This window comes from Dipodomys ordii, unplaced genomic scaffold (assembly GCF_000151885.1).
Source record: "Dipodomys ordii isolate 6190 unplaced genomic scaffold, Dord_2.0 Scaffold98, whole genome shotgun sequence".
NCBI classification, from domain to species: Eukaryota; Metazoa; Chordata; class Mammalia; order Rodentia; family Heteromyidae; genus Dipodomys; species Dipodomys ordii.
Genome location: NW_012267314.1, coordinates 1984190 through 2009232, shown reverse-complemented (window position 1 = coordinate 2009232; position 25043 = coordinate 1984190). Strand labels below are relative to the sequence as shown.

The following is a 25043-nucleotide window of genomic DNA, read 5'->3' as shown; positions in this document are numbered from 1 at the left end:
GGTTAGTATTATTCAAGAGCTGTATAACTTTTTCTGTAATCAGAATGTGTTCTGGCAACTTAGGGAATCCATGTTATGGAAGTTGATTTCTACAATGGCTAGAAAGGACAAAAACAGGAAGTAGAGGTGGAGTTGCAGAATTACCACTAAACTCTTTTGACTGATGTATCTTCTTCACCATTCTCTTGTCTTTCCAGGCACTGACAGTTGTGTAGTGATGATAGTCACAAAACAGACTGTTCTTTAGTTTAAAAGAATGTAATTGCTGTGTTACCATTTGACAGAACTTTATTAAATGTCTGAGGCAAAATTGTTAGTTCACATGAGCAAGGCATTAAGACTCCTTTATCTTATCTTCAGACTCAAAAGTTTAAGCATAGACTAAACATCTAATGCAGAAAATAGAGCTCATCATCATCATCATTAGATTTGGATTGTACTACTTTGCATTCCTCTTCTGCTTTTTAAAATTAGTATAGGGTTGGGAATGTGGCTTAGTGGTAGAATGCTTGCCTAGCTTGCATAAAGCCCTGGGTTCGATTCCTCAGTACCACATACACAGAAAAAGCTGGAAGTAGCACTGTGGCTCACATGGTAAAGTGCTAGTCTTGAGCAGAAGCTCAGAGACAGGGCCCAGGCTCTGAGTTCCAGTACCAGGGCAGGCAAAAATAAAATTACTGTGTAGTGGATTTCCTGTCAGTTTTCTTTCTTTTGCCATTATAGGCTGAAAGTTAAAAATCTGAATTTTCAACTATTGAAAGAAGAATAACAGCAGACTACAAAAATGATTTTTTTATCTTGAAATACAATACAGTATTTTGGTAATGAATTTATTGAAACTAAAAACATTTCACTTTATTAAATTCTGTTTTGTTGTGTTTTTTTGTTTTGCTTTAGTTTTGTTTTGCCAGTCCTGTGGGTTAAGCTCAAGGCTGGGACTCAAGAGGCTAAGAGCTGAGGATGGCAGTTTGAAGCCAGCCCAGGCAGGAAAGTCTAGGAGACTCTTATATCCAGTTAACCAGCAAAAAAAGCCAAAAGTGGAGCTATAGTTCAAGTTGGTAGAGCGCTAGCCTTAAGCAAAAAAATCTCAGGGGCAGCACTCAGGACCTGAGTTCCAAGCCCCATGATGGACATCCAAAAACAAAAAGAAAATCACATATACTAAGGCTATTTAATTTAGAGCTTCCTCAGTCTAGAACACTACATAAAAGAACTCTTGACACTTTTAGTTGTACTGTTGCTGAATGTGTGTTTGAAATTCTCCACTGGGGTTTGGTTTATTTATTTATTTATTGAGATGATGCAACTTAAATATATCTGACCAAGTCTGTTTCTTGTTTTTTGATATTAGTAGTTTCTAAGACTAGAACTAAAGTCTTAAGGTGCAGTTGGACCTTTCTACAATAGGACTAAGTTCATTGATAATGTTTACCCTCCTGTGGTTTCTTTAGTCCTGTAAAGTCTTAAATCTCATTAGAACCGTTTTTCCTCTCCCTAAACTAACGCTGGTCATGTACATTTTCTGCTTTTGATAGAATGTTTTCTTGTGTTGCTGTTTTCTTCATTGCTTTTGCAGTTCTCAACTACGGATAGGCACTTCGATTCCGTTTAGATTGAAACTCAGAGTTAAGCAGATTGTTTGTGAACACAGTTGTGACTGTTACCATAGTATTATTTAGTCTGTACCACCAGGAACTGCTGTGTGTGGGTCCTGGATATCCACATATCCTGTCTTACACTTTTTCTACCAAATCATTTCCCCTAATAATAACCTAATCCCTCTTTTTTTAAGTTTCAAAAAAAATACTAGGGATAAGCATCAAATAAGCATTATATTATCATTGTATCAACTTATGGTAATTCTTGTGCCAGAGAGAAGAAGCATAATTTATTTGTTCCAATAATTAGGTCTTTTTACTTAACTTTTTTTTTAGAACTTTTGAAGTGTTTTATATGTCTATAAGTACTTTTTACTCTTAGTAAAGTAGAAGGAAGGTAAGAATGGTTTTGCTAAATAAAATTTTATTGCAATTTACATATATGTATTTATATTTTATTATACTTTTTTACTACAGATATTTCATTTTTACTATTTTGTCAGTGCTACTTACTGGTGAAATTCTAGATTCATATAATTTACTGCCATTAGCATCATTCATTGTATAACCCTTTGTCTGAATCTCTGTGGTTTGTACTTTCCATTTTCATTCTACTCAAAAATTACATTCCCTTCTTTGGTTTTCTCTTGCTTTTTAAGTAAAGTTTAATTTATGTAAAACTGTGATTTTAGATTGATTACTTTATAATTTAGCATTTTAATTGTATGTTTACCATATTTAAGTTTTCATTTGTAATGTAATTGTTGTGTGCTATTTTTGTTTCCAATAGGCAACTCCCCAGGATAGTCAAGAAGGAACATTTGGGTCAGAGCATTCAGCATCACCATCACAAGGAAGCAGCCAGCAACATTTCCTTGAACCTGAAGCAAATTTGGATGATTCCATAGATATTCAGCAGCAGGTAAAAGTATTTTTGTGAGTTATAAATTTCTAAAATTATTTAAGGAAATATTGTTTAATGGTAATGTCTGAATATATTTTTCCTTAAACTCTACACCCTGTTTTACCTATTGAATATTAATGCAACAATGCTGGCTGTAGTATGGCTCAAGTGGATAGCACTAAGTAAGCAAGCTGAGCATGAGCCAGAATGGAGTTCAACCTCAGTACTACACCCCACCCCTCAAATGGGCAGAATGGTCAAGATGTAACTATCTAAGCACGGTTTGTTTGCCTTTCTAGGATATGGATATAGATGAAGGGCAAGATGCAGTGGAAGAGGAGATCTTTGAACAAGAAGCTAAGAAAGTAGCCGTTCGCTCAAGATCAAGAACTCACTCGAGATCTCGCTCAAGGTTCTACATTCATATTTAACAGTAGCTATGTTGGCTTTATTTGTTTGTATCAAAATGAAAAATGCTTTTCTTGAAATAATATTTACTATCCTAAGAATAAGGTAATTGTAAATTGGAAACAAGAGAAGCTTGTTCACATGTCTGCCTGCCACATATTGGAGTAATAGCCTAGGGGGTTTTGGATTACACTGGATTTTTGTTGATGCTAAAATGTCACCTAGTAGGAGTATAAATGCCCCTGACTGTATACAGTTAAATCAGCTGTATTTTTTGCATTCCATTTTATTTCATAATGCTATAAAAAATGGCCCCAAAACCCCTACAAAAATTACCATCATCCCCTTTTAACATTTTATAATCCAGGGCTGGGAAATTGGGTCAGTGGTAGAGTGCTTGCCTTACATGCACAGGCCCTGGGTTCGATTCCTCAGCACCACATAAACAGAAAAAGCCAGAAGTGGCACTGTGGCTCAAGTGGTAGAGTGCTAGCCTTGAGCTGAAGAGCTGAGGGACAGCGCCCAGGCCCAGAGTTCAGGCCCCACCGCTGACCAAAAACCCGAAAAACAAAAACTAAAACATTTCATACTCCACACTTTTGTAGGAAGTCTGCACGGTAAACGTTGATCTGTTTTAGTGTCACCTATTGTAAATTTAAGAACCAGAAAATTTTAGACTCTTCAAAACTATGAAGCGTAACTATGTAATCGCCTCATGCACTGTTGGAAACAGTCTGGTTTGTTTTTTGTTTGTTTGTTATTTTGGTAAATCATGGGGCTTGAACTTAGAGCCTGGCACTGTCCCTGAGCTTTTCTGCTCAAGGCTAGTGTTCTGTCACTTTGAGCCACAGCTCCACTTCCAGTTTTCTGGTGGTTAGTTGGAGATGAAGAATCTCATGGATTTCCCTGTCTGGGCTGGCAAGAATGTACTATTTTTGTCATAAGTATAGTTCTAAATGCCTGTTGGACAGTGAACAGAAGAGTCTTAAGAATCAGTGAAGGCCTTTCTTGAATCTAGCCCTTCTCTTCCTCTCGTTGTGAATAATCACCTAGATTCAGAATCACTAGACACATATTTGTGGTCACCGTTGAACCTCCATAGGACAAAAATTTAGTTAGAATGCATGTTTGATAATGGATGATCCAATAAAACATTCTAAGAGACAGCTAAATATAAGATAGTCTTTCTTCCCCACTCCTCACTTAAAATGTGAAGATTTGACAGAAAGGTAATGCTGTCAGTAGAAGTGAAGTTTTATAGTTACGGTTTTGTTTTGTTTTAGATCACCAAGAAAACGAAGGTCCAGGTCACGATCTGGTTCTCGAAAGCGTAAGCACAGAAAACGATCACGCTCCCGCTCCAGAGAAAGGAAGAGGAAGTCATCACGTTCCTACTCAAGTGAAAGGAGAGCCAGAGAAAGAGAAAAAGAACGGCAGAAAAAGGGATTACCTCCAATTAGATCTAAAACATTAAGTGGTGAGTAACACACAAGTATTACAAACTAGTTTCCTGGTACAAAATCTCTAAACCAAATTTAATTTGAGGCTTAAGAATTAAGAAGGGGCCTGCTATATAAGTAATTTCATCCCAAAATTTTGTAATTTATTTGAGAAGTAAAAGGAAGACAGATTATACTCAAATGCTAAGGTCATCGAGAGTTGAATTTTTTTTTAATGCAGATTAGAAAATGACTGCTAATGATCCTGACACACACCAAGTTGATATCTGTAGCATGACACCTTGACTTTGCTAACCAGTGGTGAACAGTGAGGGATAGGAGTAATTACCGTACAGAGTATATACTTTGTTTTCTCAGTGCTGGAAACTGAACTCAGGTACTCTGTACCTGAGCTCCATTCTTAGCCCAATTTTACTATAATTTTTTATGCAAATGATAAATTATGGCTTAGTAGTAGAAGAGCAGTTCCTGTTGCACAAACCTTTTCAGTCTTTGTATGTTAGTCTATTATATATAATTAGAATAGCTGATATTATTGTGGGTTTGTTTTGTAGTAGACTAGGGGAGCAGGGAGGGTGTTTGTGTTAAGTACAACAAAGTAAGTTTGCGTTTCTCCAAATTCTGGCCCATTCTTAATGAGCTACAATTTCTAAGGTGAGCTAACATACTCCAGATACAAAAGTACGTAATATGTAACAATTGTAATTTTTTTTTTTTTGCCAAGAGCTAAACATTGGTCATTTTACCTATTTCTGAAGGTCTCAATAAATTCCTTCTGTCTGCAAGAAAAGTGAATAATTGGTGTAATTTACGCTGCTAGAGCATCTTGGAAACCCAGGCCTAAAATCAAAGGCAACAGCCATCTGCTTAGTAAGTTTTGGCAATTTGAGTTGGCCATGGTTATCTTTCCAGAATCTTACCTGGTATTGAGAGCTAGTGTTAATAGTATTTGTATTTCTAACTTCTAAAGGTTCTGTGGTCCTTTATGGTAAAGGACTAGATGCAACTATTTTAATGTTGGCTGATGAATAATATCCAGCCTGTGGCCATGAAACCTCTATTAAACTTCTTCACGGGATTGCCACTAGGACATTCATAACTATTAGCTTTATTTGCTAATATTAGGTAGAATTTTTATGTGGAAACTGTTTTATTTAGTTCTTCATTTTGTTGTTGTCACTATGTGTTTATTGACCAGTGAATCTGTTTTTAGCACTTATTATTTTATTGGGAGTATAATCTGATACTTCCATTCACATATGTGTGATGATCAGACATATCCAGCACCTCAAATAATTTTCACTTTTGTTGAGAATGTTCAGAATCCTTTCTTTTGTTTTGAAATACAGTTAATTTTTGCTAAATGTAGTCACTCTGCTTTTGAACTCCAGGACTTACTCGTTTTTTATCTAAGCATATAGCAAATCCAGAGAAGTCCAAATCTCCCTTAGTTTACCTCTTCTCTCTGAGCAGTAGTAGTGTACTGTGGTCAATATTCTCTCAACACTTGTTTCATTTTGTGAGGAACTATTGCCCACTATTATTCTTTCACATGTATTTACGAACAAAGTTTAGCTGGGTTTTCATGGTCATGCCTGTAATCACAGTTACTCAGGCTAAGATCAGAAGATTATGGTTTGAAGCCAGCTCTGGGCAGAAAAGACTCCAATTAAGTCCACTTCTAATTAACTAGCCAAATGATGAATTGGAATTATGATTTAAGTGGTAGAGTATCAACCGTGAGCAATAAAGCTGAGCAAGATCTAAATGCCCTGAATTCAAGCCTTCATACTAACACGAAAAGGGGAGACAGAAAGTTTTCATGAACAGTCCAGGGGTTATAAAGCATCAAAGTAACACTCTAGGAATCAGGTGATCCCTGATCCCTCTGTATGGATGGAGATAAATAATTATTGTTTCTTAGAAGAAAAATAAAAGTATAGAGCAATAACAGTGAAAGACATAGGGATTGTGAAACAGTGTTAAGAGGTATGGCAGCTGGAAAATGTATGGCAGGGAAATGAGTAAGGAAGTAGTCAAAGAGCTCCAGAAATTTATCTAGGGCTTTTTGGTAAATCGAGTAATCTCCCTGCCTTTCAAGCTGTTTACATCCAAATCTGTGGAACTTGTAAAGCAGCTTCATTAGATGGTGTGTTGGTCAGAATCTTAAGTTATTTTTTTAAAAAATCAAGGATCTTGAGGTAAATTGAGACGTGTTGAATATTACATGTGTGCAGAGTAGATTGCATGAAACAAAGCACAGCTAGCAGGAAAAGATCACTTACAAGAGTCTGTGCATTATATAAATGATTCCTAAAGCTTACACAGGTCTGGAAGATGTTTGAGTTCTGACCAGCTAGAGTAGAGACATCTGGTAGGGATCTTTCCAAGGACTATACTTCATTGTCAAGTTAAATTATCCCTAAAGCCTGCTGTAGGCTTGCTCTGTCAAGATCAGAATGCTGGGAAATTTTTGAAAATTATGACATTGTCATAAATCCAAATATAGTACATTACGTTGATACAAAAGTGTTGCCTGAAATTTTAAAATATTTCTTCTATAAGGGGAGTTTTTCAAGAAAACATGAACAGCATAGCTGCTAAGGGTTTACCAGGATCTCATGGTCAGTATTTGTTAATTAAAAAGAAGAGGCTTTCAATACTCACATATCTTCAAGTCTTTGATGATAACAAATGGAAGTGTTCTAGTTCACTCATCTCCTCTAGTTTCTGCACAGTCTTATTTCCCTAAAGGTGACATAGGAGGTAGTATAATTTTCAAATTTATCTTGATTGGGGAGCACCTACACTGAAAGGTGTTTTAAAAGGTTCACAGGTAGTCTTGCATTGAGAGTGATTTTGAGACTTTGTTGTGTTTCAGAATCATGTTGGGGACTTCATTTCCCTGTGTCAAACCCCATCCCTGTCCTCATCCCCTAGAGTACAAAGGGGGCCTACCATCCTTCATGCTCCTCCTAGATGGTATAGACATACAGCCACCCTTCACTGTCAGAAAATAAACAGACACAGGAGAGAGACAGGAGGTTTCATTGAGGCATTTTTCTTCTGTGCTGAAGAATGCTCTGCCACTCTCCTCATAGCTAGGCAGGCGCACCAGGCGATGGTCTGCTCGGGTTTTTGTCCTAACCCAAGGAGTGGTGATGTCCTCTCTCCTTGTTGCTAAGGAGTCAGGCTCACAATTTTTTTTTTCCCACAACTGGTTATCAGGGTGATGAAGTAATACAGGGAAGTTAGATAGCACTCTGTGAAGAGTTCCTATTTGGGGGAGGTCATGTTTTTGAAGGCATAGGTGCACAGTTTTATGTCATCATCACTGGGAATGGGGCTGCTGATGGCTGCAGGTGGAGGAGGTTGGTAAAGTTGGTGGAAAGTTCCCATTCAAGCCGGGGGTCTGTTTAACTCCATTGACAAAAGAGTCAAGAAGATGACAGACACAACTGGATGGCTGGTTGGTCACATTATGTAATTGGAATCAAGAAGCAAGTAATTCCTGAAAATATCAGTACACAATGGTGATTGGTTACAAGATGGAGACGTTTTAGTTTGACAGTAGGCACCCTCCATTCCCAGTGTGGCACACCCCATCCCAGCATTCTCAGGTGGACCCACCCTGTGTTGCAGAGCACAAGAACAAAAGATGTGGTAGAAGTTGACTCTTACGTATAACTCTTATGTATCCCTTAACAAGTATCTGTTATCTGCAGTAGTACCTTTTTGCTAGAATTGTTTTATTTTGAGCTTGAAAGAAGAGACCCTGTCTGTGACTTAGGTTGTTTGTCTCTTATTTCTTGACAGTATGTAGTACTACTCTCTGGGTTGGTCAGGTGGACAAGAAGGCAACACAACAAGATTTAACCAACCTTTTTGAAGAGTTTGGACAAATTGAATCTATTAATGTAAGTATCACTTAAAAGGAATTTAAGGTTAAAAAATAGGTAATTTTCACTTGTAATCACTTCAATTCCTAGTTAAGCCTGTAGCATCTAGCTTTATAATGAGCATCTCCACAGGAATTGTTTACTTTGATCATTTTTGTGTTTACTCTGAACCTGCTTATTTCCCTAAGTTGTCTTTCCTTTTTAGTGCAATTCTTACAAAATATTGATACCAGATTTGTAGACATATAGTACTTGAATCCATAAAAACATCAACTGCTTGAGTTAGCAGCAAACTTAACCTGTGGTGGTTAAATTTCTTTAAAAAAAAATAAGGAAATGATTTACACTGAATTGTAGTTACCTACACATACGCACTTTAGTAGTAGTAGAGACCGAGTGCCTGGGACCCCAGTTTCCCATGTACGATTTTTTTGTTCTCTTTGCTCTCGTTCTCCTTCTCCCTTCTTTTGCTTTCTTATGAAATGAAGCAAAGTATTGATCAAGAAAAGCAACATGGCCAGGGAATTGTACCTAACTTGAGCATAACTGTTTCTTCCACTTGATTTTTTTCACTCTTTGTGCACCAGCCCATCTCCTTTAGATATTTCTTTCAGGGACCTGTTTTGTTTTGTTTTGTTTTTTTTCTTGGAAGTTAGACACCTTAATTAGCCATTTTAGTTGCTTTTATCCCTTCTGTCTCTCTTCTATTATGTAAATTTTGGTCCTTTGATGAGACTTTGTAACTCATTTCAACTTCTGATTTTATTAGTACAGTTGCACTTTTACATGTGTTGGACCTTTTATTACAAATTACCTAAAAACAGTTTTCTTTTTCAGTCTGAATTCCTAATACTCTGTATGTGACCAAACGTGGCTTTTTTATCTTAGAGCACTCTTCATTTGAATTGCATTTGACCATTTGGAATTTTTCCAAGTGTGTGTGATCTCATTGGATCCTCTAAGAAGCTGGTTAAGTAAATCAGATATTACCATTTTACAGTGAGGACACTGACTTGCTTGATTACACAGATAAACAAGAGATAATTAATTGGGAACTTCAGCTTGGGATTTTAAATTTTTACTTGTCTGAGCATAGCCAACTTTCAGAAATCATCAGTCATAGTTCATCATGTTAGAACCTTTTGGAATGTTTTCAGATTCGATTTTCCCCTACCTTTAAACTAGTAGATGGTACCTTTAAATTCTATCAAAGTAGCCGAGTCCACAGGGGATTTTGAGCCATAGCAGTCACAGTGGCAAATTCCAAGAAGTCAGAAGTTACGTGATACATAACCCATTCCCTAAGACTATCTTTTGAATTTCTCAAAAACAAAACTGTACAGTTTTCTGAATTAATTCATTCAGGATAATTGGATGATCTAGTATTTTATAGAATGATTCAAATGCTTCGTAAATAAGCTTACTTCAGATATCCTAGCACTGAGAATATTTTCCTGTTCATGTTAAAACCTTTATGCATAAACACTTGAACAAGTAAATTTTTATAAAACATTTATCTTTATCATACTGTCAACTATATATTTTATATTAAAGCTATGATATTTCCCTAAAACAAAAACCCTCCACACACTACTCAGCTCATCATTTGGAAAAAATTGAAAATACTGCTAGGAATAAGTTATTTGCCATAAAATATACAATATTACTTCTCTTGTACTTGGTGGTGTTTTGTATATGGACCATACATTCTTTTGTTTTTATTGTTCTTCAGTATTCAAGAAATTTTTTATGTTTGGTACTCAAGATTTGTATAAATCATGGCTTAGGATGGAGTCAAATTAAAATCAAGTTTTAATTTGTGTATAAATGAAGAAAGGGGAAATATGTTCCATAGTTTGCCAAAACTGAATTGAAACAGTCTGTAGTCAAAACTTACCGTTTTTCTAAAACCACAAAATGCTAGAATGAGTTTCCAACCTTATGCTGTTTCTAAAAAAAAAATATTTTTTTAAATAGATGATTCCTCCCAGGGGCTGTGCTTACGTCTGTATGGTTCATCGGCAAGATGCTTTTCGAGCTCTTCAGAAACTGAGTTCAGGGTCCTATAAAATTGGTTCCAAGGTCATTAAGGTAAGATTATGCAGGGGGGGAGGGGGGTGTTGGGTTGTTCAAGTGGCCAATGTTTGAATGTCTCTTACATTAAAGTCTATACTTTTCACAGGAAATGGTCACATGCTCTTATTTTATTGGATTATTAGATTTTTCTTTTTTTTTTTTTTGGTGCTGGGAACTGATTGAGCATGCTGAGCACATGCTGTACCACTGAGTTGTAACCTGAGCCTCATCTTTTTTTTTTTTTTTAGCATTTTGGACAAACTTTATCAGAAACTTCAGGATTATTGACTTACAGAATCAGATATAAGTTTAATAATCCCAGTAGCCAAAACTTTAATCAAATTGTTCCAGAAATCACACTGGTACAAAACCATTTTATTAGTAGAATTTTTTCATATTTACACATTAGTCTTTTATTTACTTTCTCCTCCCCAGACTTCTAACTACATTTCCTATTAATGTTAGTTACTTCTTTTGTACATCTTTTTTCACAGAAGTCAGGCTTTGTGAGGAGACTAATTTAAAAGCTTACTTGAACATAAATTATTTTCTGTTACTTCCCATGGTTGATGCACAATTTGATTTTTGCTCTTTAGATGGAGTTTATTCCATTGGTTTAAACTTCGAACAAAATTTGAGAAAGTTAGTGCATCCCCATCTCTGTTTTTTCACGTCAAAGAAAATATCTCTCACAGTTGCTTTGTGTAAACTTAAGCGTTGCTTATCTCATTTTTCCTGGTATATAGAGTTTTATGGTTGTAACAGCTGTCCTGAGTATTGCTCGTGTAAATCCCCCTTCCTGGGGTGCCACTACTGGAACTTGAAGTCAGCGCCTCATTCTCTTGTTTGCTAAGATTCTTAAGGCCTAATCTGCCTGGGATGACTTCAAACCATAGTCCTCAGATATCAACCTCTTTATATCTAGTAAGGATTACATGCGTGAGCCATTGATACCTGTCATAAATCGAGATTTGGAGCTAGCTGGGCTAGCTAACTAGCTGGTGGTTTATGCCTGTAATCCTAGATACTTAAGAGGCTGAGATCTAAGGATTATGATTTGAAGCCAGCCTAGGCAGGAAAAGTCTCTGAGACTCTTACCTCCAATTAACCACCAGTAAGCTGGAAGTGAAGCTATGGCTCAAAGTGATAAACAACTAGCCTTGAGCAAAAATGCTCAGGTACAGTGCCCAGACCCTGAGTTCAAGCTCCACACACACACTTAAAAAACCCACAAAAAATAAAACAAACTAAATTTGGAATGTTTTTGTACATGTATCATTTAGAATTAACAAGTGGTCACACAAGTTTCATCTTATAAATAATGTCTTTAATGAAGACATGAAACAATTCCAAAAGCAAAACTAAGTTTGTTTTGACTTGTTTGAATATAATTTTGAACTTTTTACATGATTGTTACAGTATAAATTTGAGTTTTGCTTTCCTCCCTCTTCCCAATAGATTGCTTGGGCTCTAAACAAAGGTGTAAAAACTGAATACAAACAGTTTTGGGATGTAGATCTTGGAGTTACATATATACCATGGGAAAAAGTTAAAGTGGATGACTTGGACGGTTTTGCAGAAGGAGGCATGATTGATCAGGAAACTGTAAATACTGGTAAGAACTCTAAAGTCATCTCATTACTTTGCTAACTATGACTTGAAGGTTAGTGTCAACTGTGTTTATTTTATGGATTCAACTCTATGTTTATTACTCCTGTGTTTAACATGTTCTATTTCATAGGTGTCAAAATATATCTTTAAAAAGGATATGAATTAGAAGTCTGTAAATGTAACTTTTTCCTGGATGTTCTCTAGAAGTAGAACTATGGAGGCTTATTGAGCCTCCATCCATCTTATTATTATATTATTTACTCCTTGCGCTTATGTGGGAATTGAGCACTTGAGGAATTTGAGAGTCTTAAGTAGTCCGTGTTGAAGATAGCAGGAACAGAGTCGGCACATGGAGCTGAATGGCAGACTCCTGCGCTGAGTCAGTAATAACAGCCCTCACCATACCCAGAGCCAGATGATTATCAGACTTGTTTTTGTTTTTGGTCGGTCGTGGGCTTGAACTCTGGGCTTGGGCGCTGTCCCTCAGCTCTTCAGCTCAAGGCGAGCACTCTACCACTTGAGCTACAGTGCCACTTCCGGTTTTCTGGTGGTTTTATTGGAGATAGGAGTCTCACGGTCTCTCCTGCTTGGGCTGGCTTTGAACCGCGATCCTCAGATCTCAGCCTCCTGAGTAGCTAGGATTACAGGCGTGAGCCACCAGCACCCGGCCAGACTTGTTTTTTAAAATCTGTCTCATTTTTAAAGCTTCTCATACATGTGAAAGGTGATTGGTCATCAGTTTTAGACAGAAAATATAATTGATTCCTGGAAAGAACTGAGATGTGATATATACCTTATTTCTTTACATCTTAGCCCTCATCATTAATTTCAGAGTATTTTAGTTTTCTGTCTAATAAGGAAAATTTCAAACATTTTAAGTTGTGTTTGGGCTAGGTGTATAGCTTAATAGCAGAGCATGTGCTTAGTTTGAATGAGGCTGTGAGTTCTGTTCCAGTCTTATCACTACACCCCCCCCCCAAAATACATTTTAGTTCTTGGTGTGTGAGGCCTAATTTCAGGAACTGGAATTATGGCAGAGGGACAGAAAGCAAAAATAATTACTCTCGAGGAGCACAGAGGTTGACAAATCATAGTCATAGGCCTAATCCAGCCAGTATCCTATCCTGCAAAAAGAGTGTGGTTGAAATAGCCACACTCATTTATTGACCTGTTTTGTATGACTTTCTTTTTGTAATACCATCTGTTCAACAGGACATGGCCCACAAAGCCAGTAATACGTAATATAGAAATATCTTATGTTCTAGTGAAAGAAATAGATAAAGAGCTAAATGGGATTTCTGTGTTGATAAGATGAGGAGAAGAACAGAAAGGGACACACACTGCATGGATGTCTAGGTATTGTGGTGTTTTCAATGGATAGAATCTGTTGGAGAAAGTGGTACGTGGAGGGGTGCCTGCCATCTGGGGAAAGATCCTTCTATTCAGAGGGAACAGAAAGTGCACAGTTGTATTCAGAATGCAGAGGTCGGTGTAGTTCAAACAGCATGAGCAGGATTAGTAGGAGATGAAGCCAAGGTTCATGGGGCAGCCTTACTAGTGTTACTTGGAAGATGTCTTAGATCCTCTCTGATTTTCGGAGATGTACTTCAGGAGGACATTTATGTATTGGGTTCATACTTTCTTTTTTGTCTCCCATGTAATAATTATGTTGGCCTTTGTATCAGAAAGCCTTTGAGATGTGTTTCCCATTATGCCTCTTCCAAGTGTTCTTTAGACTAAACATTTTAAGATCTTGTGTTTGTTTCTTAGGTGTCATTCTTTAGGACTCCTTAGTGTGTACCTTAAATAAAATTTTGGGCAAGATTTTTGTGGTAGATGAAGGATTTAGGTGTGAAATAGATACATGTATACATAGGAAAAATTGAAAAGGTATATTTGTCCAAATGAAATCAATTTCAAATATTTTGTTTAGAGTGGGAAACGGTGAAAAGTTCAGAACCAGTTAAAGAGACTGTCCAGACCACACAGAGTCCAACTCCAGTTGAAAAGGAGACTGTGGTCACAACGCAGGCAGAGGTTTTCCCTCCACCGGTTGCCATGTTGCAGGTCAGTGATGGGGGGCTTTGTAAATGTGTTGTTTTACATTTCTGCTTGACTCCTGTGTAGAACTTGTAGGAAAATGTCCAAACTCGAACGAGCTCTTGTCCAGGAGTGTTAAGCAAAGAATTTTTCTTTTTAAAAAAGTCTACTTGCTGGGTGCTTGTGGCTCACGCCTGTAATCCTATTCAGGAGGCTGAGATCTGAGGCTTGTGTATCAAAGCCAGCTCAGGCAGGAGCTGTGGCTCAGGTGGTAGAGCATTAATTAGCCTTGAGCAAAAAAGCTAAGTTTGAGCCCCAGTACCAGCTCTAACAAAAAGGTTTTGTTAGTTATAGTATTGTGCTGAATAAATGATCTCTGTTTTGATAATAGTTTTGTTTAGATTTGTTTTTCTGAAAAGTCAAATTGATAATAAGTTATATCAGTGAGCTTTCTCGAAACATTTTTAAGCCGAGTGCCGGTGGCTCACCCTGTAATCCTAGCTACTCAGGAGGCTGAGGTCTGAGGATCATGGTTCAAAGCCAGCCTGGGCAGGAAAGTCCGTGAAATTCTTATCTCCAATAAAACCACCAGAAAATCGGAAGTGGTGCTGTAGCTCAAGTGGTAGGAGCACTAGCCTTGAGCTGAAGAGCTGAGGGACAGCACTCAGGCCCAGAGTTCAAGCCCCACAACCTCCAAAAAAAAATTGAAAGAAATTATTTTTAGAAATGGTTTCATTCATATTTAAGTGTTTATTAGATGTTTATTGAGTGCAGTCATGAGGCCTGTACTGTTCTAGGAACCTTAGGAGTTAGAGATACATAAGTGAAAACTAAGTCCCTGCCCTGACAGGATTCCCATTTTTAATAGATGAGACAGGAACGTAAATTGAGAGTATGAGATCCTATGTAACACTATTGAGGAGTGGCTGACAGGTGCTTAGAATTTTTAAAACAATGGTCAGAATAGGTCATTGCATTATTAAGAAGGCAACATTTGAGCAACAACTTAAAGGTGCTACAGAAGAAACCACGTTGATATCTAAGGAGGAGCCTTCCCGCTTGAGGAAGTGCCAGGGAGAAGGCCCTTGCTGGGAGCACAGTTGGTGTGCTCCAGGAAGATGAGAGCATAGAAGTTGCAGGAATAAAGCCAATGAGAGGGTTGAAGAGAAACCTCTCCAATGGGCTTTGTTTGGGTTTGTTCCTCATGAAGTGAGCCATGGGGGATTTTAATCAGAGGAATGATATTACCTGATCTGGCACCTGTAAAAAATTACACTGGCTACTGTTTGGAAAATAGGCTGTAGTGAGATCTGATCATAGTAGATGTCCAGCCAAAATGACAACAATCTGGGAGACTGACTAACAAGACTACTTGCCATGCAAGCAAACTGAAATACTGCACACTAGACGCGTTCTGGAAGTACCATTGGTCGTTCATACTAAGTGTTTCAGATTTGTTTGGAGTTGTGAAAATAGGCAGGGACCACATTTGTGGTCTGAGACATTGAAAGGATTGAGCTCCCGTTACCTGAGAATAGTAAATAACTTGGTGAAGAATACTTTTGGGGGAAAACATGGGAATTTATTTGTCTAATACATGTTAAGTTTGAAGTATCTGCCTTTTAGGTAGCAAGGTAAGATCTTGTTAGATAGTTGATAATATGTGACATTGAGAAAGAGAGATAAAGCTGTGCTACAGATGATTACTTGGGCTTAAGTTCCTCGGATGAGTAAGAGATGTTTATGCCGAAACTGGAAATTATGTGGGAAAGTTAAGCTATCTCAAAGCTTTTACTGACATTGTTCTGTGGGGGTAAAACATACACAGGTGTTACTAAACTTAGTGAGAGATGGCTGTGGAAAATTGAGCTTGATATTCCATATTCAACTACATGCTGATTACAGTGCATCTGAAAACAAAAAAGTCCTCACAATCTCTTAAGTAAATTGTTGAATAATATTGCCTGGGTCTGAATCATGAATGTATAAGGTGTTGAAGCAAGAGCTTAACTTCATACACACTGCATCTTAGTCATGACAGGACGTAATCATTGCAGGTGAAGAAGCCAATTAATAGACCTTTTTTTCTACCTACAAAGATTCCAGTAGCACCTGCAGTGCCGACAGTTAGTTTAGTCCCACCAACGTTTCCTGTGTCAATGCCTGTGCCCCCTCCTGGATTCAGTCCTATCCCTCCGCCTCCTTTTCTGCGAGCAAGCTTTAACCCTTCACAGCCACCTCCTGGTAAGTAATTTTCATCTCATTATTCAAATTCCATTGAAAATGTCTCTAAACTGTTCTTTCTCCATGTTTCAGTGCCGTACAGCTATGCTTCTCTGACCTATTTAGCACACATCAAGACAGCCTTCAGGGTTTGTTTGAGCACAAATTGCTAGATGCAGTCAACAGTTTTTGTTTCCCCCAGATCTGAGAGGGAGGGGCCGTGGACCCTCATCGCTAACTTATTTTCAGCATTCAAGTGGCTGGGAGAAGGACCCCCAAAATCCTTATACATGATCCAAAGCTTATCTGCTAATAATAAGTGTCAATAAAAGTTCCCTGAGCCAGTGTTTCCAGGTTAAAACTGAGTTAAATGACACACATTGTAATCTTGAACTATACATAATGGTTTATATAATTTAGAACTAGTGCTTTTATATCACACTGTGAGAAGTTCGAAGAATGAAGGGGAGAGGTACAGGGATTAAATGATCTAATTCTCAAAATTCAGAAAGTTTTTTAGCCTCCAGATTGTTAGGATATTAAAAAGAGTACTTTGCTTTCTGGAATTTAATTCTTTACCATTGGTTAGCCAAGTTCCTAAAAACTCAACAAAAATCTGAAGTATACAACAAATGGTGGTTCTTGCCTGTAGTCCCAACAATTGGGAGGTGGAACAATAAATTCATCATCTGAGAGCAGTTGTAATTTATTTGTTGGGCTACAAAAAAATTTTTAATTACCATATTACACATAATTTGAACTTGAAAGATGTTACTAAGAATTTTATCTTTTTCATAGTTTAATTTTTTAATTTTTTTTCAGTCATGGACCTTGAACTCTGGGCCTGGGCGCGGTCCCTGAGCTCTTCAGCTCAAGGCCAGTGCTCTGCCACTTGAGCCACAGTGCTACTTCCAGTTTTCTGGTAGTTAATTGGAGATAAGAATCTCACAGACTTTCCTGCCTGGGCTGGCTTTGAACCATGTCCTCAGATCTCAGCCTCCCTAGTAGCTAGGCTTACAGGTGTAAGCTACTGGTCCCTGGCTAGTTTAATTTTTTATATTTAATATTTTTTTACTTAAAATTTTGACTTTAAAAAGTGATTTTGTCATTGTCTTTTTTTTTTTACTTACAGTGACATACTTTATTTCAGTGTTTCAAGACAAGCCACTATTATTCAAGGAACAGCTAAGTTCAGAATTAGAACAATAATAGTATATGCCATTCATTTCTTTAAAAAATTACATCTATAAGCCAGGCGCTGGCGGCTCACGCCTATAATCCTAGCTACTCAGGAGGCTGAGAACTGAGGATCACGGTTCAGAGCCAGCCCAGGCAGGAAAGTCCATGAGACTCTTATCTCCAATAAACCACTAGAAAACCGGAAGTGGCACTGTGGCTCAAGCGGTAGAGCGCTGGCCTTGAACTGAAGAGCACAGGCACAGCGCCCAGGCCCAGAGTTCAAGCCCCACAACTGACCCCCCCCCCAAAAAAATTACATCTTTAAATTTTATTTTTAATCTCTGTGTAATGGACTGTAGTAGTAGCTGTGTTTAAAATGCAAAGAGCCAGGTTTATAGTTTGGTCATTTGATCTGTCATCATCTGCCAGTATTCAGATAAATAATCTTACTCTAGAACTGAAAACATAAGAGTGTCATCTAAGCCTCTGAAAAGTTATTTGATATAGAGGGTAAACAGCATGTATATCAAAGTAGCATGTTTGACAGATGACATAATTACATGTAATATGATTAAGCTCCATGCAGAGGTTGTATCTTTTGGTACTGAGGTTTGAACTCAGGACTTCACTCACGCTAAACAGCTCTTGTCCTGACTTAAACAGATTACCTGGCTTGTATTAGCCTTTGATTTTAGAGCAGCAATCCAGCATATTCCAGGACTTGAGTGAATAAAGAAATAAAATGTACTTAAGATCAGAATCTTTATCTAGCTTAGTAGGGCTCAAATAAGGCAGTATTCCATTTTTTTAATGGAAAGTATAAACACAAATATAAGGACATGAAGTAAAAGGCTATTTTAAGAATGTGTAGGCTGGGAATGTGGCATAGTTGTAGAGTGCTTGCCTAGCATGCATGAAGCCCTGAGTTCAATTCCTCAGTACCACATAAATAGAAAAGGCCAGAAGTGGTACTGTGGCTCAAGTGGTCCAGTGTTAGCCTTGAGTAAAAGAAGCTCAGGGTCAGTGCCCGTGCCCTGAGTTCAAGCCCTAAGACTGTCAAAAAAAAAAAAAAAGAATATGTGATTTCACATATTACACAGCTCCTCAGGAAACTAAGGCAGAAGAATCCACTAGTTCAGTCCAGGAATTCAACCTGGACAGCATAACTAGACAACACCCTGTGCCCTCCCCTGCCCCCCATTCCCAACTCAAAAAGAACAGTGTCGAATTTTACAGCTGTTAAGATCTTGATCTAAAACCAGTCATTTTTGTTCTTGTGCTGTCTTATTTCTGCTATTCTTGTTTCCATGTAGGTTTCATGCCACCTCCAGTCCCTCCACCTGTGGTACCACCCCCTGCGATCCCTCCAGTAGTACCAACATGTGAGTTTTCTACTGACAGATTTCTCTTTCTTTCAGTGGTATTGTTATGTTGGCTCTCATTCCTGTGGCTATGGTTAGTTTTTAAAATTATGAATGTTTTTAAACAAATGCATTTGTTAGGTGAGTTTTGAAAGTTAAATATCATGATAGTTTTTAATTTATGTTTGCTGTTGTCTCGAAGCATCATTTTATAATTGACTTATTTCGGTGCAAATTCTGAGTGTCTTCTCATCATATTTCTGTTTTGTTTTGCCCTGTTTATTATAAATGTCTTCATCTAGGGGTATCCTTCAATCCTCCTTTGCTTTTCATAATTCTTCATGATGAGCAAAATGCCCAAAACTTAGTATTTCATTACATCAGGAGCCATGCAGTGTCTTTTCTGTTCCATTAAAAAAGAAAATAGGCTTCAGAGCCAGTAGACACTCAGTAAAGTTGATTGGCAAGTACAGAAATTTCCCACATGCCCATCTTCCCTGGTTATCATCGCCCACCCCAGAGAGGTACATAGTCACAACTGATGAACCCACAGTGACATGCCATGTTACCCACATCCAGAGTTGATGTTGGAGAGAATATACTCCTGGGGGCTTGCGCCACATTAGTGTTGTTAAGATGGACCAGAGCATTCTAGCAGGAACTTGCTTGTTTCTAGCGTTTCTCTTTGATTTTTAGGTAATGGCTTTATCCAGTGATTAGTGGTCTCTAAGTCAGTTTGTCATTAATAGCAGAGGGCTCTCTTTCAATAGTTCCTTTTACATTTTTTGTTTTAAAAAAATGCTTGGTAAAGAAAAATGATCTCTTATCAGTTAATGGTAGTTATGTTGAAGTTCTGAATAGGAAAGCCGAGTTAGATGCTAAACCTTTGCTTTATTTGCTATTTTTCGATGGTGAATTAGTTCTGTGGGTGATGCTAGCAGTTTCCAGTGATTGAAAGGGAAAGATTGATTCTTCTAATTTCCTCTCTTCCATTCCCTACCTCATCCTTCCTTCCTCCTCCTCCTCCTTCTTCTTCCTTTTTCTTATTCCTCCTCCTCCTCCTTCTCCTCCTTCTTCTCCTCCTTTTTCTTCTTGTGTGTGCTGTATGAATAGATTTTTAACTCCCAGTCATTCATTGTTACTTTTAAGTTTCTAATTGTTTCATCTTTGGGCATTGGGAGATCTTTGACTGTTTTGTCCATGCTTTTGCAATACCTACATTTATGTTATAATTAGTTTTTTTTAAGGGCATTGTAGTATTTTTGCCCAATAGGTCTCCAGTTGACACTGTCTTTCTGCTGTGGTCTAAGAATCAGCCATTTCTCTAAATGGGATTAACACCCCCCCCTCTCACCGCCCCCCCATACACACAGTTGAAAGACCACTGTCTGATACCAGATTTTTAGTTTTTTCTTGGGATTTCATTTGGCCCTACAAGTTTTCAGTGACCAAAGCTAGAAAATACATACCTTGAAAAGAAAAAAGTAATAGGACTCTAAACTATTGAACAAATACAATTTGTAGGACTTATAACTACTTTACAGCTGCCTCTTTTCCTGCTAAAAAAACGCAGTTATTTTCATTCTCCTGTACTATATACTTACATATACAATCACAGTCCATTTCAAGACTTCAGGATGAAACTAGGTTTCTCGGCTGTTTCCTATCCTCTACATATTCACTATGTATAACCAAACTGCTGTTACCCAGGGTCCCCTGAACTCATTTCGCCTTGTAGTTGTGGCACCTTCATACACAACTTTTTTTTTTAAAAAAACATTTCCATGGAATGTGTATCTCCCCCTACCTGGTTTTACATCTATATTTTCTTATTAGAATAAATACTTCAGGAGGAATGCAAGTCTCAAATGTAAATATTTACAGACATGCTAACTTTCTAATTCCTGTTTCCTTTTTCCTGTTGTTGGACATTTCACAAATGTTAAACACACCCTTTTATTCATTTTTTCCCTTCTATTCTACTTTTTATCTACAGTAATTCTTCAGGCTTCTGAACAAACCTTCAGTAATTTGGGCGAGCCTACTTCAAAAATTAGACCCCCAAAGGCCCTTATTATAAAGAGTATGTATAATAAATAGAGATCTTAACTTTTTAAAATTGAATCCATTTTCCATGTATTCTTAAATGCTTTCCTCTCAATGTTTAGGTAGCTTTGGAATCCTTCCTTTTATATTGTTTGTTAATTTGGAAGTATTATTTCTGAAAATTAAACAAAGTGTTCAAAATCTGAATTCATTATTCTCATTGGCTAGTGCTAGAGCCTGCCTTTTGGTTATTCCTGCTTTATTATTAACTTTGGGAAACCTGTGCTTAGCTACAGAGAAGGATTTGATGATGCACTGCTCCTTTAAATCTGGTGCTTCCTGTTTGTGATCACAGGCTGCTCCCCCCTTCCTAGTTCTGTTCTGTGCTAAGCCTGTCCAGGTGATACTGGCAGTGAATGTGAGGAAAAAGCAGGACTCGATGCAGGACTCTCTTAACTCTCCACACAGGACATACTGTGTTGTGAGATAGCTGGAGATTTATATTCTACTAGTTCTGCTTTAAAAAGAAAAAAAAAATAAGGGGGGGGGCGCTATGTATATACTTAGGGATTTTATAAATTCTTTAAGACAGAATGCATATAGCTTTATATTTGTAGTCTACCTTGCCTGTTCTCATCAGTTTCTAATTTCACCGGACAAAAATGCAATGAATGTGACCCTAGATGTGATCGTTCCTAGGAGATTTTGATACTTATTTTTCAGTGTGTGCTAATTGTTTCTTTATATGTAGAGATAGCTGACTTCCTTGAGAGAATAATTTTTTTATTTCTAGAATTTGCTTCTTCACTACTAGTTTTTATTTTATTGACCATTTCTGGTGAAAAAAATGGTTTTAAAAAGAGTTGGTTTTCCATTTAGAAAGTAAAACTTTGTAAATATGTAATGTTGTCTTTTCATGATGACAAGTCATTTTGAGCATTAGTTTATTAGAGTAGTGCCTGTAATACAGAGATGCTGTTAAGGAAAGCTCTCAAACTGCCAGCAAACTTAGACATGAATCGATCGGCTGATTCAATCTGAAATACATTTTCCTCCCTTTCAAACAGCTTTAGTGCAACCGCCATTGTCCATGGCCCCAGAAACTGTGAAAGATGTTGGCTTTGGTAGCCTTGTTCTGCCAGGTGGTTCTGTTGCCGGCAGTCTAGCTCCTTCCGCTCTACCAGCTGGAAATGTTTTTAATCCTCCAACTAAACAAGCAGAGCCTGAAGACAAAGTACCTCATCTTATAGAACATCAGATTTCCTCTGGTGAAAACACCAGACCAGGTAAAAAGAAACAAAGTCTTTAGAAATGCATAAACTCCATAAGCATTTCTTTTCAATTTGCTATCTGGGGTGTTCATTGCACACATGTTGAAACAGCGTAGTTTTTTTTTTTTGTTGTTTGTTTGCTTTTTGTTTTTTGAAAAAAGTTACTGGTGTCCTGTAACTTGGATTTCTTTTAAAAACTGACCACCTTTCTGATACAGATTTTAACTTTTCCTTTAAGATTCCTTCTCACACACTTTTTGGCCTATTCATGTCAAAATAAGACTACAACAGAATCTGCATATGTATAGTGACAGTTAAAAGGAATAAATACTATGTATGAAAAACTTTTCTACCAGGTGTTATGCAGCTAAAACTAGAAAATTAAATGTACTGTATGAAAGCCTTAAGTCCTTTGGTTATGGTCCTGTTATTGCTGTATTAAGAATTACTCTGTAGAAAGGCTGTTAGAAGTAGAGAAGCACTATGAAATCTGAAATTTTGTTTAAAAAGATTTTGTGAGAAATTAGATAACAGTTCTGCTTGGGTATTTGTTTGTTTTGATGATACTGGCGTTGGAGCCTAGGATCTTATGCAGCATAGACAAGTTCTGTATGTACCATTGAATTATATCATAAAATCCTTCCTAAGTTTTCTTCAGTGTCAAGTGTAGCTTGATTCTTGGGGGATAAAAATCGCTGATTAACTGTAAGGTAATTACTAGAGGTTGTCGCATGAGTAACTTATAAATACAATTTCTTCATATGAGAATAAGTAATATTTTGGATTATTTCTCTTTCTGTCTTAGCGATTCCAAATGATATTCCAACTAATGCTGCGATTTTAGGAGGACAGCCACCTAATGTGACGAGTAATTCTGGAATTCTGGGAGCCCAAAGACCAAATGTACCAAGTAATTCTGAAATTCTTGGGGTTCGGCCAGCAAATGTTTCCAGCAGTTCTGGGATTATTGGAGCACAACCACCACATATCTTAAATCATTCTGGAATTTTGGGAATACAGCCACCAAATGTGTCAAGTAGTTCTGGACTTCTGGGTGTGCTGCCTCCTGGTCTGCCTAACAGTTCTGGACTTGGAGGAATACAGCCACCAAGTGTCACAAATACTTCCGGACTTTTGGGAACGCAGCCACCAGCTGGACCTCAAAACTTGCCCCCTCTGAATATCCCTAGTCAAAGGATGCCTGCATTGCCAATGTTGGACATTCGTCCAGGACTAATACCACAGGCACCTGGACCAAGATTCCCTTTAATTCAGCCTGGAATTCCGCCCCAGCGGGGTATCCCTCCCCCAGTGGTCCTGGACTCAGCTCTTCACCCACCGCCCCGGGGACCTTTTCCTCCAGGAGATATTTTCAGTCATCCAGAAAGACCTTTTCTAGCGCCTGGAAGACAAAACGTAGACCACGTTACCAATCCAGACAAAAGAATTCCACTTGGGAATGACAGTGTTCAACAAGAAGGAGATCGAGATTACCGGTTTCCTCCGGTAGAAAGCAGGGAAGGCATTAGTAGGCCTCCTGCAATGGATGTTAGGGATGTGGTTGGACGGCCTATAGATCCAAGAGAAGGTCCTGGAAGGCCTCCAGTAGATGGTAGGGATCATTTTGGACGACCTCCTATAGACATAAGGGAGAATCTTGTAAGACCAGGTATAGATCACCTTGGTCGAAGAGACCACTTTGCTTTTACTCCAGAGAAGCCTTGGGGGCAGAGAGGAGATTTTGACGAGAGAGAGCATCGGGTTCTCCCTGTTTTTAGTGGTCCAAAAGGCTTACATGAAGAAAGGGGAAGGTTTCGGGCTGGAACCTTTCGCTTTGATCCTAGAAGTGGTCCTTGGAACCGAGGATTTGGACAAGAAGTTCACAGAGATTTTGATGACCGCAGAAGACCCTGGGAAAGGCAAAGGGATAGGGACGACAGAGATTTTGATTTCTGCAGAGAAATGAACGGAAATCGTCTTGGACGTGATAGAATTCAAAACACTTGGGTCCCCCCTCCTCATGCTCGGGTTTTTGATTATTTTGAAGGGGCCACTTCCCAACGTAAAGTTGATAACGTGCCTCAGGTTAATGGTGAAAATACAGAGAGACATGCTCAGCCACCGCCTTTGCCAGTTCCAGTACAGAACGATCCTGAACTTTATGAAAAACTGACATCTTCAAATGAGATAAACAAGGAGAAGAGTGACACAGTTGCTGATGTAGAAAGTGAACCAGTGGTGGTAGAAAGCACAGAAACTGAGGGGACATAATCATCACTCAGTAGGTAAAAGATACCTTTTGTAAAGTTGTCATCCCTGTAATAGATTGATGGCTGACCGGACCGTAGTTGTTCACTTTTGTCTGCCACAATTAAGTTAATCTGATGTTTATGTCACCTTGCTCTTACAATAATTGTACAACTGACTTGTATAGACATTGTTCTTAGTATGAACATGGTAGGTAAACATTTTTTTTTTATTTTTCGGATAAAAATATAAATGTTGCCCCAGATTCTTTTAATGTTGAGGAAATGAATAACAGCTTGTCAGAGACTTCCTATGGAAGAAAGAGTTTTTTAGATACTATCATTAGGTTGGATATGGTAATCGATATATTTCGAACTAGCAAGTGGTAGTATATCTTACCCATATCTCTAGGCTGCTGCAGAATTTTAAGGTAATAGACAAAGCTGTGATATTTTATGCGAAGACTGGCTGTAGATATTTGAGGAGCATAATACAGAGATTTTTTAAAAAGTGATTTTGTAAAATCTACACTATGGTCTCTGTTACTCCAAAGTAAGTGTGTATGATTTGTTCCTCATACTGCAGTAAGTTTAAAAAAAAAAAGAAAATAACATAAATATTAAAGTACGTTTCAATGTTGGGTGAATTTTGTTTTTAGATGCCAATAAAACTTACTTGTTTGATAACAATGTTCTAGGAATTGTATTTTTTTGACCTATA

General features: G+C 37.8%; 1 protein-coding gene across 6 annotated transcripts in view; it reads left to right on the top strand.

Annotated features, from left to right (window-relative positions):
• Positions 1-25043, top strand: part of Scaf8 (SR-related CTD-associated factor 8) — a 128321-nt gene that overhangs the window by 20435 nt on the left and 82843 nt on the right. For 4 of the 6 annotated variants that reach the window (XR_001175474.1, XR_001175473.1, XR_001175475.1 and 1 more), the window contains exons 9-19: positions 2389-2520; positions 2802-2914; positions 4194-4387; positions 8187-8287; positions 10247-10360; positions 11804-11960; positions 13890-14023; positions 16096-16240; positions 18712-18780; positions 21873-22091; positions 22882-24361. Coding sequence is in view for 3 of the 6 variants with exons in the window: in XM_013026989.1 (XP_012882443.1) it covers positions 2389-2520; positions 2802-2914; positions 4194-4387; positions 8187-8287; positions 10247-10360; positions 11804-11960; positions 13890-14023; positions 16096-16240; positions 18712-18780; positions 21873-22091; positions 22882-24347 (2844 nt within the window). In the remaining 3 variants the exon portion in view is untranslated. Of the gene's footprint in view, positions 1-2388; positions 2521-2801; positions 2915-4193; positions 4388-8186; positions 8288-10246; positions 10361-11803; positions 11961-13889; positions 14024-16095; positions 16241-18711; positions 18781-21872; positions 22092-22881; positions 25013-25043 lie in introns of those variants that run through there. The other 2 variants (XM_013026990.1, XM_013026991.1) reach the window with 2 other exon arrangements.